Genomic DNA, 16,432 nt, shown 5'->3' on the forward strand with positions numbered 1-16,432 from the left:
AGGCACACCTCCAATTCAGTTTTTTTTTTTTTTTGCTCATTAATTGGAGATATTCTAGCAGACTTCTGTGCCTAGGCTGATTTTGAACTGAGATCCTTAGATCTCAGCTTCCTTGTAGGCATGAGCCTACAAGGTGCCTGGCTCACAAATATTCTACAAGCTATATTTGACCAGATAGAAAGCCAAGCTTAAAGTATTTGTTTTATCTTTGTCAGAAAGTCTATGCTATGACAACATGTAGTAATTTGGGAAGATTAAAGGAGGGTATAAACATGGCTGAGAAAATCACATGGGACTTCCACTAAAATCCCTTACCCCAATACTCTGTTTCCCACAAAGAGCCCTAAGATGAGATGATCCACTTAACACTGACCAAACTAAGGCTCTATAGCAAATGGATTGCCCTGGAATAAAAACAAGCTTTCCAGAAACTTTGATAGAATGCGTTTGGAGTTACCTCTGTACAAATTTCCATTAGTACTTTTGGCTAGAATCTGTGTTTAAAAAACATCACTACAGTAAAATCCATTAATTATGCAGGCCCATTAGTCTGCAGAAGGGAGAGAATGAGATGTTTCTACGCTGAACTCACCCTTTTTCTTTTAACATATAAAGACATGCCAGTGACTGAGTGTCTCTCCTAGAGAAGTTAGTACTTCATGTGCTGATTCCAGAGTCAAAAAGTCCAGAAAAAACATGTTCTTAGATGACTATATAACGAGACCACCAACTCTGTTTGCACTGATGGCAAATTCAAGACTAGTACAACACCCATAGTTTTATGCCAGCACCTTTCTCCATATTTAATAGGTGATTAAATTTTTTAAAGCATTTGATGATCAATATATACCCAGAGAAAGGGCAGAAGAAAATACAGGCCTGATGGCTACACATCATATTGGTATTTATTTGGGATTTCTTACTTCTCTGAGGAAGGCATACTTGAAAAATGCTATGCTCTGCAAAACTGTTCACTAAAGATTAATTTAAAGGATGGTCTCTATTGGATGAGTGCAACATATTTCATGAAAGCAAAAAGTCTCATTCAGTGGTTTTCAGACTATTTAGAATCCTTATAAAGACTCTTACAAAAAGAAAGTGAGTTTAAATTTCATTTTCAGTAGTGGCATTAATACTACACTTTCTAATTAAACCACCCAATTGTGGTATTTGTCAAGAATAAGGATTATAGGTAATGAGTGAGTTACCCAGGTTGCCTATCATACAATTGACTATCAGTTTGGAAACTTAGATCTCACGTGTATTGAGCTCTGAACCCTTCAATCAACTAGGTGTCTTCACAGGCAGTAGGTCAAAATTATTGTTTATCAGTCACAGAAGTACATCAAGAAGTCAGTGTTGTGATGACCGCTTCAAAGCTGGACTCCTGGTATTTCCAATTTGTGGTGGGTGAGTTTTTTGTTTGTTTGCTTGCTTATTTGTTTGGAAACATTTCTAGTTTTTGATAAAATATAGCAAGGATGTCCTGAGGAATATCTTCCAGCAACATTATTACTCATAATCTTCTCTCATAATTTTCCTCTCAAGGGAAGGAAGGAAATGCAGCACTTTGCAGATTGTAGTCATGGCTGCTTTGCCCTGCCTACACTCTTAAAACTGCTGCTTGAAGAAAAATTGAAACTGCAAACATATTGATTCCATGTTAGTGGCATTTTCCCCTATAAAACTCACCTGAATTTTATTGGCTTAAATGGATTTCAAATGGGGTGATCAGTGCTCAGGTACAAAGGAATGTGACTCCAGATTTCTATTGTACCACGCTTCACAGCTCCCTTATCGGCAGCTGTGTTCATGTTCTAATTACCTGGATGGTAAAATTGCTTTGCAATGTTATACCTAAAGTGTCACCTCAGCCTTTTCCAGCTACCCAAAGAAGAGGAAGCAACTCATGGTGGAGGTGAATCAAAAGGTGAACTTTCTGTAAAGTTCAGTTAGAATTAGAATTGCTTTTCTGTATTTTGCATCTACAACAAACCAGACAACTTGAGAGATGGATATTTCTAAGCTATGATGGCATCTTTGACTTGATGTGAAAACAATTGAAGATTTCAAAGGGCTGGATTTATTTTGGTCAATTAAAGTGCTTCCTTAATTGAGCGGCTTCTCTATATACTCTTGCCCTATGCTGGTTCACTTTGTTACATCCACATCCTGGTTACTGCACAAAGTGAGTAAAACACATCATTAGCTTGGAGTTACAAAGGCACAGTGTGAGAAGAAGAGGTTATATGGTGTCAGGAAAAGGGCAAGTACAAATGAAAATACGGTATATCTTGTTAAATCCCTGTAAATCATTCCCATCTGAAACCCAGGAAAGGGAGACATGAGGAGCCTTAATTTCATTAGCATCATAGTGGTGCCTCATGCAAACTGGACACTTGTCCATTTTCTCATCTGGAAGTTGGGGAGGGCAATGCTCTCTCCCTCACTGAGTGGTGGTGAAGAATGAAGGAGAAGAGCCCTGCAAAATGCTTAGCACAATACCAGGCATGCAACAGGACATCGAAGAAGTGGAGACAACTATTGCATACTTCATTTTGCAAAAAAAGAGATAATCTTATCAGGAAAAAATATTCTAATGCCTTGATTATTTTCCCAAAGGTAGCACAGATTCTTTTTATTCCTCAGAAGAGATTACCACAGATTTTTCTGGACTTTTCTTTCAGGAGTGGTACATCTGATGATGTAACTCAATATAAAGAATCTGACTTCTTTAAGGAACAGATATCCTGTTGTCTTTCCTATGTCAGTGTGTCTGGCCATGCTTGGAAGCCCTAACTGGCCTTTAAGCAGGCAGGTTGTAGGAAATCACAAATATTATCAGGATGCTGACTCCTTAAAGTTCATTTATTAGTATCTGAATAGCCTCAGGTGATGCTAACTTTCTTTATAGCCAGCAGTTTGCTATACAACCTGTTACAATTTTGAAAAATATTCAAGGGAGATGGAGAGGTTGGATGTGTGCATTTTGGGGAGGGATGCTGATGAGTTCACTTAGCAGTAGCTCAAAAATAAAAGTTCCAGTTATTTTATTTTTTTCGTCAAAACATTGGCAAAGGATCACTTGGTCCTAGCTAGGGTTTGTGATAGCCAAGGCTGTCATTATGTAGACCTTACTGGGAGCAGTAATAAGACAGTATATAAAACTTCAAGTGGGTTTGAATGATTGATCTAGTTTTAAGATGGAGCCTCAAAATTCAATGTTTGTTAGAATGACTAGCTTCATTTCAGAGTGCAAAGGGTATGTGCATGATAGAATGCCCAAAAGGCGGAGAGCAAGAAGGTCAGCATATTCCCAGACACACCTCAACTGTGTTCACAGAGCTACCCTAAAACCATGCCAACATCAGACCAAAAAATGCTATTTTTCAAAATTCATGTCTCAGAAGAATTTATGCCTCAGGGTTCTAGGTATGTGAGAAATTCCTAACTTTACTTTCAACATTTCAGAAAAATTGTCAGACTTTCTCTTGCTTCATATTCAAAAGTGCCTTTCACTTGCATTAGAAATACATGCTGTAGTTCATTTCACTGGAAAACAGACCAGGCAGATTTGTTGATTGTGTCACACACACACACACACACACACACACACACACACACACACACAAATGGGAAGATTAAGACATCAGTTTTGTTTCCATTAGCACAATTAATCATCTTATCATCTGCCCTGCATCATCATTATATTAATAGACTTTCTCCTAGACTTCTGAATTAACAACAAAACATTCACATGCTGAATTGAAAAATATGCATTTAACCAGCTCATGCATTTAGAAATCATTACTAGCAGAGGTGACCAGTTATTTTGCCTTTGTTGAAATTTAATAATAGCAACTTTTCTCCTGATTAGCTACAGATAGGGAAAGTATCAGAGCCAGGGCCGGGCATTTGGCAGATGGTGGTACAAATACCCATGCAAAGAAAGGCAGAAGAAAGCAACAATAACTTGGCATTGAGTATTTCGTGGAATGTGAGATTTACTTGAACAGTCTGAATACTTTTTATATAGAAATTCATTGCCTTAAAAAGTATATCACTGGATCATCTGGGACTCTCATTCATTTTCTATTGGTATAAGATCTTATGAAATTAGCACACTATATTTGATAGCTATTAATTGAGTTTAAGACAGTCCCACTGTGATACTGATAAAGAAACTTTAATTAAAATGTAAGCAAGATATAGAACAATGATTTCACTAAAACATTCAACTCTCTCACGGAAGGTTAAGAGTAGAATATTACATTTTTAAAAAACCAAATGTGGAGGTATGTTTAGTTTTCTTATCCTGTTAAAAAGAATCCCAGCATATACTTCCACAGCGGATGTAAGTTATCACACAATTACAGAACCCAGCCGGGTTTATTTTTTGTTGTTGTTTAAACACAAGAATAAGAGAAAGCAAAGTAAAACAAAAGGATATTATCAACCAACATTGCAAAAATCAAATCTTTTTTGGAAAGAAAAGTAAACCATACAAATGGACCTGTGCAAACACATGTGCACACACACACACACATATACACACAGCCAAGCTATAAATCAATGGAGAGAGAGAGAGAGAGAGAGAGAGAGAGAGAAATAAACTTACCGGAGCAAATATCACCATACACATTTACAAAAGAATTGATAATCCAACTTCCCTCTCCTGAAAGAAAATAGAGGTTGTCTCATACTAAAAATAAAGCTCTTCTGTCCACAGCACCAGCCAGTTCTCCCTCTTTTTATGAAGCACAGGAGGAGAACAAGAAAATCAATGCGGAGGGAAAGTGAGATGTTATACCAATCAGGTGGCAGCTTCTGCCTTATTTGCGGAGAGATGGCAAACCAGTCATATTAGTAGACAGTGACAGCCCACAGCCGACACTTCCCTCTAGTGAAATGCTGCCTGCTTTGTGGGGAGGTGACTACTACCACACTTGGCTCTTTGCTCACAACTGGAAGTGCTAGACTGCGTTGCACAAACACACTGCATCACGAGCAGAGGCACTATCTCCCCTTTTACTCCGAGAGCCCCCCTCCTCCCTCAACCACAGCACTTAAAAACAAACTGGGAAATTAAAAAAGGAGCAAGGATTTTTGCCTACTCAGGGTGCAAGGAGGTGTGGGGGGGGGCGTGAAGCAGTGGGTTTTCACAAAGTCTTTGTTAATAGATTTGCATAGATTAGGTAAATGTTACGATGCTTCTTAAAAAACATTGCCCTTGTTTTTATGGAAATACATGGGTATTATGCATGATCCCCAGTTGGCAATTTCATACTCTGTCCATAAATAATGACTAAGGTGACGGTACTAGAAGACAGGCTTTTCAGGCTCTGGCAACTGTAGAAGGGACAAATTACAACTTGGGTGCTCATTCATCATGGCCAGTGTTATTTAAAGCTTGCTGCATAATCTCGAAATTAAAAAGGCTGGCTTCCGTTTCAATGGCAGAAAAGAGTTAAGCTTGGCTTCTTCAAGGGGCTAAAATCATGGCACCCTGAAGGAAGGTAGGTTTTGGGTGGGGGAGAATGGGGAGGGTAGCCCCATATTCATGGAAAAGCTTCCACAGGTGGTGGTGTCATGAAGATGGTTTCTCCTGGTGCCTTCACCTCAGCCCGGGGTGGAGAAACCTGAATGCTGTCCCTTTCCTGGCCCAATATAGCCTCCCCAACCACCTCCCACCCAACCCCAAGCTAGAACAGAATAGTGTCTGGGGATGGCCCAATAGAAACTCACACAGGTGATGGTTAGTCAGGAATCTATTCCAAGTCTTACTCGGACCCCCTCCCAATGTCTCCCTTTCTCTGTTTCTCCTCCATAAGGTAACAGTTACTATCATTTCCTTCTGTCTCCCTCCCTCCCTTTCTCCCTTCCTATATACAGAAGGAATGGGGGAGGGGAAGGTATGGAACCAAACCAACAATCAAACCAACAAAAACCAAAGGTGATGAGGAGTGAACACAACTTGAGGTCTAATCCTGGTCTTCGACTCACTGTAAATGTGATAGTCCTTAAGTTCTCTGAGCCTCAGTTTGTACTCTGAAAAATGGTCTCACTAACACTTTACAATCTGAAGTGCTATGAGGAAGAAATGAAAAAATAATCCAGATAGTACTTTCAAACCTACCCTACACACATATCAACTTGGCTCAAGGACCAGAGCTTCCTTTCTCCTTCTCCTCCAACCACCTAATTGTTCCTATGCGTAAATCTTCAGGGGTAGTTGAGACTTTACCTGCAGGTACTCAGGGACCTCTGACATTCGGATAGATCCTTTGCTCTCAACACCTGCTTATTGCAAAGTCACTACATTGTAAGGAGGGAAATTACTCAGGGGAGCAAATTAAGCAAGTGAACACAAGTGAAATGGAAAAAAGGCTGAGAGCCTGAGAACCAGCAGATATTTAAGTCAGCACTCAGTAAGCAATTGTGGAATAAATGAGTCAAGGAGCAGACTCATGTCCCCGTGCAAAAAGCCACACATAGCTTCTGCCAAGCGACAGACGGAGTTTAGGAGGTTGCTGTTCCCAGTGCCTCCATAGTTATAGTTCTTCAATGTGGACAGTCATTCTCATCAGTTCAAAGATTTTTTATCTAGTTGACAAGGAAATCAAGACCCAAAGAGTTAAATGGCTTCTCGGGAAGCACATAGTCAATAATTGGCAAAGCTAAGATTTAAACCTAGCTAGCTGCTGTAATCCAGTTGGTAACCACTCAATTCTAGCGGCCACACAATTGTGCTTATACTTTCACTTATTCTGTATATTGGGAATAACTACCACACAGGGATGTGTGGATGGAGCATGGGTAAGTCTCCAATTTACCCCACATGGATTCACACTGCAAAGATGGGAACATGGTATAAGATTCAGCCTGTAGGCCAACGCGCAGGTCCTGGGTCTGCAAGCAGGCCCTGCTGGGTTCTGTGTAGCCCTGAGCATGGTAACACACCTGAGAAGGAAGGAGGTGTAAGGCTCAGCTTTGAATTCACTAACCGTATGCTCTCTGCCCGCTGGGTATGTGCCTGAAATCAATTATGGTTTAGTTTTTCTCCTGTTTACAATGCAGGATTTCCACTGCAATGATCTCCAAAGGGCTTCCTGGGGTCAACTTCAATCAGATGAAGTTCTATGCTAACCGTGTGTCATCTTCTGGTTAGGTTAGCATTCATGTTCTGTTTTTGTATTATCTGTTGCCAACTGACTTCTCACCACAATGGATTTCTAGGAGGTCGCCCCACTTCTACTCTGTCTCCTGGAAATTGCTCTGTAGGCTTTACCTACAGAGAGCCCTTTACGGTGTAAATCAGATTCTATCAGAGCAGAAGGAAATATTCTAGTCATTTTCCAGGAGGTTTGAAGGAAAACCTGACTCCTTTTCTCTGCCTTATGATGTGGGTCCACTTACCTTTCAGCTTGTAATAATACTGCCTCTTTCCTTCCCCACTTCAACTACCTTGACCTTTTGTGCCTTTGAATTTACTTTTTTCTTGTCTGGAATGATCTTTCCTCTGATCTTTTCCTATTGCCTCTCTGCCATTCAATCTTTAAGTTTTACTTTTTTATTGTTGAAAGAGTCCTCTCCCTCCCCATTTTTGTCATTACTGACATTTGAACTCAGAGCCTCATTCTTTCTAGAAGATTGCTCAACCACTTGAGCCATGCCTCCAGGTACACACCTGGACCATGATCCAACTTTTAGGCTTCCTTCCATTTCTGAGATGATGGTGTAAGCCACTGTGTCCAGTTTCCCTTTGTTGAGATGGAGTCTCACATTTTTTGGGGAGGGGGGCTGGCTTGGCTTGAAATAACAGTTTTCCCAATCTCCATTTCACTCAGTTGTGATCTGTAAAGTGTGGGGAAAGAAGGGGGGTCTCAATAACTGTTTTACCTAAACCATCCTCAAACCATAGTGCTTCTGAGTTCAGCCTTCCAAGTAGATAGCAGTACAGGCATAAGCCTCCAGTGCTCAGCTCAATCCGCTCTTCCTTTTATATTATGCTCTGTGTGTGTGTGTGTGTGTGTGTGTGTGTATGTGCGTGTGCACATGCATCTGTGTATGTGTGTGCGCACACATGTGCTTGCATGCCTGACTGTGTGTTGTAGTTACTTTTTTTTGTTTCTCTTTTTCAACTTTGTATTATCTTTTTTTTTTTTTTTTTTTGAACTCTGGGCCTGGGCGCTGTCCCTCAGCTCTTCAGCTCAAGGCGAGCACTCTCCCACTTGAGCTACAGCGCCACTTCCGGTTTTCTGGTGGTTTATTGGAGATAGGAGTCTCACGGTCTCTCCTGCCCGGGCTGGCTTTGAACCATGATCCTCAGATCTCAGCCTCCTGAGTAGCTAGGATTACAGGCGTGAGCCACCAGCGCCCGGCTAACTTTGTATTATCTGATGATGCTTTTGACTTTTTCTTTCCTTATTTATTTTCTCCCTTTCTAAGGGATAATATCTGCAAAGGCAGGGAGCATTTAGGAGCACATCTTGTATATGAGAATATTGGACACGTAGTAGGTTCTAAACAGATGTTTGATGGATAAATAAATGAAAGATTGAATCAACAGACCAACCTGAGAACAAGCTACACTTGGGAAGGTAGTAGAGAACGGTAAGCTCATGAAAGGAGCCTCTCCATGTAACACAGGATAGATGAACATAGCCAATTCATCTACTCTTATTCATGGGTACAGACTGCTTTTGCCTACTCCTGCAGGAAAAACTTCAGTGTCCTATTGTTAGACCACATCAAGATGGAGGAAGGCTCCTTTTGTGAATCATACTCATCAGTGTTTGTTTTTTTCTTTTCTCTCTCTCTCTCTCTTCCTTTCTTTCTTCTTTCTTCCCTCCCTCCCTTTCTTCTTCCCTCCCTCCCTCCCCCCCTCTTTCCTTTCTTTCTTTCTTTCTTTCTTTCTTTCTTTCTTTCTTTCTTTCTTTCTTTCTTTCTTTCTTTCTTTCTTTCTTTCTTTCTTTCTTTCTTTCTCCAGTCCTGGGGCTTAAACTGCGGGCCTGGGAGCTGTCCCTGAGCTTCTTTTGCTCAAGGCTAGCACTCTACCACTTGAGCCACAGTGCCACTTCTGGCTCTTTCTGTGTATGTGGTACTGAGGAATTATACCTAGGGCTTCATGCATGCTAGGCAAGCATCTACCACTAGGCCATGTTCCCAACACTCCCCCCCCCCCGCCATCAGTTTTTCTTAAATGCTTAGGGTCCCAGAGTTCCAAATATTCCCCTAGGCCCATGGGGGAACTGATATTAGAAAAGTCCCCCACAGAGTACTCAGGAGAGGACAAATAGTCCTGTCAGCTAGCCACTCAGACTGTCTTTATCTCTCAATTAATCGGACATTTCAGACAGTTACCTACCTATCTCCATCCTAAATTCAGAACTGACAAAAAATAAATATGCCATTATTTGATGGTCCTTGTTTGAAAATTGATATTATTAACATGGTTGCTTCTGCCTTAAAAAATAACACTCAGCTATTATTAGACTATTAAAAATAGAAGGAGAGTGTTTTCTAAGTGGAGTATTTATAGAGAAGGTTAAGTAGATTAAAATAATCTGTGATTCTCTGGAAGCCTCATTAGCAATGCTAATTGCCAATATGGTCAGATCTTCAATGCTGATCTTTCAGTTGAGCATGGCCTTCTGACAACCTCAAAAGAATTTTTTATTTTCCCTGAATGGAAACGCCTGTCTCCCTTTTGGTGGACATGCCTCCCGGTAAATGCAACAGTTCTTTACCCTTACAGTTTCTATTTCTAAACATCTGGCTTCTCAAAAGGGGTCCTTTCAGGCTATCTGCTGCAGAGTTGGACAGTGGGAGTCTTGGCTGCTTTAGCATTTAACAAACACTGAGAGGAAAATTCCAGAGCCACAAGGATTTCTCTACTGTAGTGGGGGAAGGGAAGCAATCAAAGATAAGACTGGTCTGGCCATACTTATAAATGACCAAGGGAGTCGCCTAACGTTCTTACATTTTGTTCTAAGAACGATTTCAACTCTTTGGAGCTGCAGCAATGAGAGCACTTACATCCAATCCACTTATAGAACAACCTTGACATCTTTAATAATGCCTTCTTTACTCTGACTGAGTACACTTCCTAGCATGGATAAAGTGCAATTTATTCAGATAGGAGCATCTAAAGTCAGGGTAGAAATTTGTAGCCTTCTCATCTTTTATTTGTTTTCGGGAAACAACTGTTTTTGTCCAGCTTTGTCTCTTTTCTCCTTTTAAAAGACCTAATAGGTCGCCATAAGATCAATTTATCTTGGACATTCATTAGCTCATCAGCCACCTCTCTTTGATAGCCTTTAAGGCTGGCTAACTGACTGCCACATGAAGCTGAACATAGAGGGAATGAATAGCGTAAATTAGAGAGGCTGAGATTTTATTTTATTAGTGGAACATGTTTGAGAAAAGTTGGAATATTTGGATGAAAATGTAGCCATATCTGAGAGATCAAAGGAGACAAAATGGCACCTAAATGAGCAGGTGGAAGGTTTACTAAGCCTCCTCTGAAGACCACAAGTCAAAACTCCTTAAGGACAAAATAGTATCTTACTCAGCTTTGTATCCTTGGCCCAGAGCAAAATGCCAAACAATGAGCAGCCAAGGAATGACTCTGCTGCATGTGGGGTGGATTGAGCCCGGTGAAAACAATAAATGAGCACGATGAAGCATACCCCCTTTAGGTGGCGTTGTGCTGGCCAGCTCCTGTTTATCCATCTGGAACTGCTTTCCCTCCCCCTCTATATCAGAAGGTGACCTAAGTAAACTCATCAAGAGGACACGTTCTCTCTAAGACATCCCAGGGGGCGGGGTGGGGGAGCTGCTGCTAAGAGAGTAGAGGAAGAGAGGAAACTGAGGTCAGAACCTTTATCTCTAAGTTGCCTATGTAGTAGTAAAGACAATGGGGCTGTTCAGCTTAGCCTTCCTTCTCCATATAGCAAACCCACTTTCCTTCAGTCTCTTCCTTCCTCCCTCCCTCTTCCCCCTCCCCTGCCTGCCATCTTTCTCCCTGATCATTCAGGTTCTTATCAGTTACTATCCCCAAGGCACTGGTCCAGCACCATCTCTTCTTGATTTACTTGAATCTTTCTCATCTTTTATTTTATTTTGAAAATGCCTGTCAATCTCTCAGGTTGGTTGTACCATCTCTCCTTTCTGGAAATAGAGTAACACACGAACAGGTGGATTTTATTTCTAGTTCTTTTACTCCCTACGTACTACCTATAAAATCAGGTACTTGCCAATTAATGCACAGGAAGTGCCCAATGCCTAGCAGCAGTGATTGTGGTGACACTCTTGTTTAACATCTGCCTGTTTCACAGAGATGATGTGCATGCTTCTTCTTTTCTCCTCTACAGGGAAGAGCTTGTTGTGTTTGGGGGAGAGGAAAGGAAAGCCCAGGCCCTAGTCAGAAAGATGTATCAGATTTTTCTGAGTTAAAAATCAAGGAGTATAGAGCCATCATTGAAGCATATAGCTTAAGGCAAATAAATATTTGTTGAAAATGACATTTCTAAGTATTTATAATTCACTCATCAGTCTACAACAAGACTGTGGTTAGTTGTTTCTCCTACTTCCTTTTTTCTTTCTTGGGGGGACTGGAATTTAAGCTTAGAACCTTACACTTGGTATGCAGGCAGCCCCTGTACCATGCTCCCAGATCTTCTTGCTTCTTTTTGACATTTGTGAATTGTCACATGCCCATCTATGGACTCTGGGCTTCAAACAGTAATTCCAGATCTATTCAATGCTGTTTAATTTTTGATTTCATTCCTGTTAAGCCAATAGAAACTCCTTCAGTATCCTAAAGAGATTTTGTACCCACATAGTTAAGAACACATTTTCAAATCTTTGTTAACCTTCTAAAGAGAAAAAAAAACCAATCCTTTATTAGCCTAAGAAGTCAGTTTTCTGATTATAGAGTATATGCTGTGTGCCAGGTTTATGAAAGAGTGTATATACAGGGCTGAAAATATAAACAATGCCCCTTTTAAAAGACACTTACAATCATTCTGAGTTATCTTCATAAGTCATGAACCTACTGGAGACTAATATGTAAATAAAGTTCCACACATATTTGTTGAAAGATTGAATAAATAAGATTGAATTACTATGCTGTGTTTCTTAGTCACAATCGTAATCATGTGGAAGCATGTTAGTGAAATTATTATACATACTAGGATATAGACAGCACGTTCAAATGGCCAAATCATCTCAGCTTTCAGTATAAGTACACTCTTTAATGCTATAGCTTTAGAACTGTATGCAAGTAATTCCTTTAAAAAGGGTAGGGATGGGAAGATGGCACTGGGCAGTCAAGGAAACCAGTAGTTCACATACATTCTCTGAATCACCCAGCTCATTCATAGTTGTCAATTTCAAATCTGGGTTTCTAAACCTGGTTGCTTTTGAGCAAAAGATTTTTTTGGTAGGAGAACCATTGATTTAATGGCTACCACAACCCTTTGTAATGAATAGCAATGCTATTCATTCCTGTTAGGACATCACTTAAGCAGTATACATGCGTTATTTTATTTATCATTTCACCCTACAAACTAGAGTTCATTGTTATTGTTATAAATCATGAAGCTATAGTTTAGTGCAGTTCAGTAAATCTCTCAGGTCTATACAGATAGTATTAGAATATGGGTTTGAATCCAAGTTGTGTGAACCTAGAACCCACATTATAAAACCTTGCTAATGTATGCAAATATGGTATGTACCATATGAGCAGCTGGACATTGCCTGGGTGTTTTGGAGTTTGTATGTAATAGAAATCAAAAGTGATGACCTACTTTGGTAACATGGCTTCTGGTGATTACATGTTCTGTCTGGCTAGGGCGATTACAAGTCCCTCATAAACCACTGCACAACAGATTCATCGATTCTGCAGTCTTACCTAGTTCACTATAATAGGCTACACATAGTAGGTACTAAATAACTTTGCCAAATTATTAAAGGAGAGAAGACGAATGATTTTTCTGAGGCCCACATTTATAAATCTAATCAGAAAGCAGCAAAACTAAATCTCCTTGTTTTCTTCCCTTCCTTTAATAACAGGGAGTGCTCTATCAGCAAATGGAGGGCTTAGAGTTAGCTCTTCCTGACACATATTTCTCAAAGCCTCATGTGGAACCAGAAGATGAATAGTTGTTGCTATGATTAAGGATTAAGACTTTATATCAGAAAGAATCCCAGAGGTCTGGTTTTTACAGGAATCTTGTTAGTACTGTAATAAGAAAGAGAGAAGAAAAACATGGAGACCATTTTCAATAATCTTGCCCAGAATACTGAGACATGAACAGCAAATTAAAGGAAGAGCTGTGTGACTTTTCGCTGATAATGTCTCCACAAAGGCAAGTGTCAAAGCCCATTGTGTATACTGATGAGACTCTTTTAGCCTTTAGAAATAATAGATAAAATTCAATTTATTGTATACTTGATGTTTTGCCATATATGCACATTGCAGATTGGTTAACTCCAACTAATTAACATAGCATAGTTATCTCACATACATTAATCATTTTTATGGTAAGAACTCTTAACAACCACTCTGCACTTTCCAAGAACACAATAGGGTGTCTTTAACTTTGGACATCATATTGGCCAATAGACCAAAACTTCCTCCTTCTACATAACAGTAATTATGTGCCCCTTGACCCATCCTTTCCATCTTTATACCCTTCTAACCTCTGGTAACCACCAGTCTACTCTCTACTACAAGACCAACTGATTTAGATTCCATATACAAGTGAGATTGTATAGCATTTGTCTTTCTGTGCCTGGCTTATTTCATTTAACATGATGCCCTGCAGGTTTGTCCATATTTCTTGGCTTTTCTAAACTTTAGTGTTTTCACCTGCAAAATAGGAATCATGATACTGAGTTACAAAATAACAGGAAATTCTCTCTCTCTCTCTCTCTCCCCCACCCCCTCTTTCTGCTAAAGCTTCAGGCAAAATAGATTTGAGAATCAAACACTTGTTACAATCAAACTTAGTTACAATCTTCTGGTTAAGAAAACATACCTCCAGAACACAGAACAAATTACAGCTTATAATAAATAGGGTATATGTAGGAAAGAAAACAAAATCCTGTTTCTCCACACGTAGTTTACAGCATGCAGCCTGTATAACATCCAAGTTTTTTCAAGGCGCTCCAGAGTCCTGTGACTGTTTGGTTATCATCCCATTTCCAACTTTCTCCCCATCTTGCCCCCCAGTTCCAGTCAGAAGGACTAATCTGGTTAAAATGGCAATGGCTTTGGGGCACAGGAGTTTGGGGGACAATATTTTAACCCGAGTGCTTGGAATACCTTTGTAAATAATACTTCTCCCTTTTGCTGAGTAGATCTTATTTATGTGGTGCTTTGGGATTCCTATGATATGGAGCGATCCATTTGTCCAAAGAACTTTTGCTGCAATTTTATTAACAACAAACAAACAAAAAATTCCTCCTATGTGGTAGATGTTTCCTGTATCCTTAATTTACATTTTCCCAAGTGCTTGGATTTAGGGCAACAAGAAGAGTTTCTGCAGCCCTGGTCGATATAAGGCAGCTATGATGCCGTGAGACAGACAGCTCTTCTGAACAGACTTTGAAAACTGAAATTTGCAATCCGAGACAGGATTAGTTACTGTGAGTTTCTGTGCTCAGAGTCACCCTAAACATAAGATAAAACCCTGTTTGCTCCTTTAGTTGATCATTTGTGTCTGCAGGCCTCTTCTTCAGAATAGTTCAAACTGCCATGTGCACTCACATAGAACATGTTTTCTTCTTCAGCTGTGCATTTATTTTTAAAATAGACTCGTTTTACCAATGTCTTCCCTAAAATGTTAGCTCTTCATGAAACCCAGACCCAAGTCTTTAAATGCTACAAATTAAGAGAGTCAGGCTGAAGAAGAGTACATTCAGATATTTCCAGAATGTCATTTAACACTGGGAGTACAGTGTTTCCTCTCATTTCTTTGGAAATGTGAAGACAGAAACTCCCTCTAATGGGGAATGAGGGCATTTATTCTGACATTCGTTTCAGGACAAGTAAAGCCAGCCGTGGACAATGTTCAGAAATTTCTGCTCTGACACCACAAGTTCTGTAATATGGATGTGGAACCAAACACCACTCTGCAATGTGGATCTCATGTTTACTGGTGACGTATAAACCACACGAATAACCAGTCCTGACTCACACCTCCTGAATCAGAATCCATGATGATGGGGAGCCTGGAAATAAGGAACTTTTACCAACTCACTTCCTCTTCCCCAGGGGAATTTGACAGAGTGAGGCCCATGATTACATTATCATTAAGGAGAACAGCATGGCTTGCTACACAAGGCAAGGTCCATGACCAATAAATGCTCTAAGTAGGAGGAAGAAGCTCATTCGGAAGAGGCTGGCTGCCAGAATGGGTACCATGGGGTGGAAGTATGATGAGTAAGGATCCCCTCTCCTTATGTACCCTCTCTCTTGTCTGGCAACTTCCTCTTCCAGGGATCATGTTTGTCATCACACAGAAACAAGAGAAGGAGCTACCCTAAGTGGCTGATACAGTAAGTCTCCTTATCCATGGGTTCACTCTCTGCAGTTTCAGTTACCTGTGTATGCAACCATGATGTGAAAACTATGGAACAGAATGTTCCAGAAATAAGCAGAATTAAGGTGGGCCCCCTTCTGAGTCGAGTGATGCACTCTGACACTGGGAGGTAATCATCCCTTTGAGAGTCATCTCTTAGTCTACTTTGAGAGTCATCTACTTAGTCCACTGAGCATGCTATGTCACTACATTAGTCATTTAACTTGCTGTGTCAGTTATCAGTGTGACTGTTACAGGTCACTTTGCTGGGTCTAGATAGTCCTGTTTGACTTAACAATCAGCCCATCATGCAAGAGTGGTTATGCAAAGGAAGTACTAGAGTGGGTAACACAGGCTAGAAGAGTGTAAATCCAATCAGGCAATGCTCAGGATATATAAAAATATATATATACATAGCAGATGTGTGCATCCACTGTGGTATCTTTGAATGTACTTCCCTCAAGATAAGAGTGTGGTGGCTCAGTAGTAAAGTCCTTGCCTTGCATGCATGAGGCACTGGGTTCCATTCCTCAGCACCACATAAGCAGAAAAAAGCCGGAAGTGGTGCTGTAGCTCAAGTGGTAAAGTGCTAGCCTTGAGCTAAAGAGTTGAGGGACAGTGCCCAGGCCCAGAGTTCAGGCCCCATGACCGACAAAAAAAAAGAAGAAGAAAAGAGTGTACACCTATACCAGTATGCTTGGCCAAGCTCTTTTCTGAGTACTTCACAGGGATCAACTTGTTTAATTCTCCTTGAGATACAACTAAATAAAAGACCAATATCGATACCCTGTGAACCATCTCCTAGAATAGCTTGGATTCTGCTGACTTGCCAGAGCCCTCCC

General features: G+C 40.4%; 1 protein-coding gene across 2 annotated transcripts in view; it reads right to left on the reverse strand.

The window, feature by feature from the left end:
• Synpr (synaptoporin) overlaps positions 1-16,432 on the reverse strand; it is a 276,893-nt gene that overhangs the window by 156,938 nt on the left and 103,523 nt on the right. The window contains exon 1 of one of the 2 annotated variants that reach the window (XM_013010431.1): positions 4,619-4,888. The exons of the other annotated variant lie outside the window; for it this stretch is intronic. Coding sequence (XP_012865885.1) covers positions 4,619-4,642 — 24 coding nt within the window. The 5' untranslated portion in view covers positions 4,643-4,888. Of the gene's footprint in view, positions 1-4,618; positions 4,889-16,432 lie in introns of those variants that run through there. 2 annotated transcript variants of the gene reach the window in all.

Source organism: Dipodomys ordii, unplaced genomic scaffold (genome assembly GCF_000151885.1).
Source record: "Dipodomys ordii isolate 6190 unplaced genomic scaffold, Dord_2.0 Scaffold12, whole genome shotgun sequence".
Classification (NCBI taxonomy): Eukaryota; Metazoa; Chordata; class Mammalia; order Rodentia; family Heteromyidae; genus Dipodomys; species Dipodomys ordii.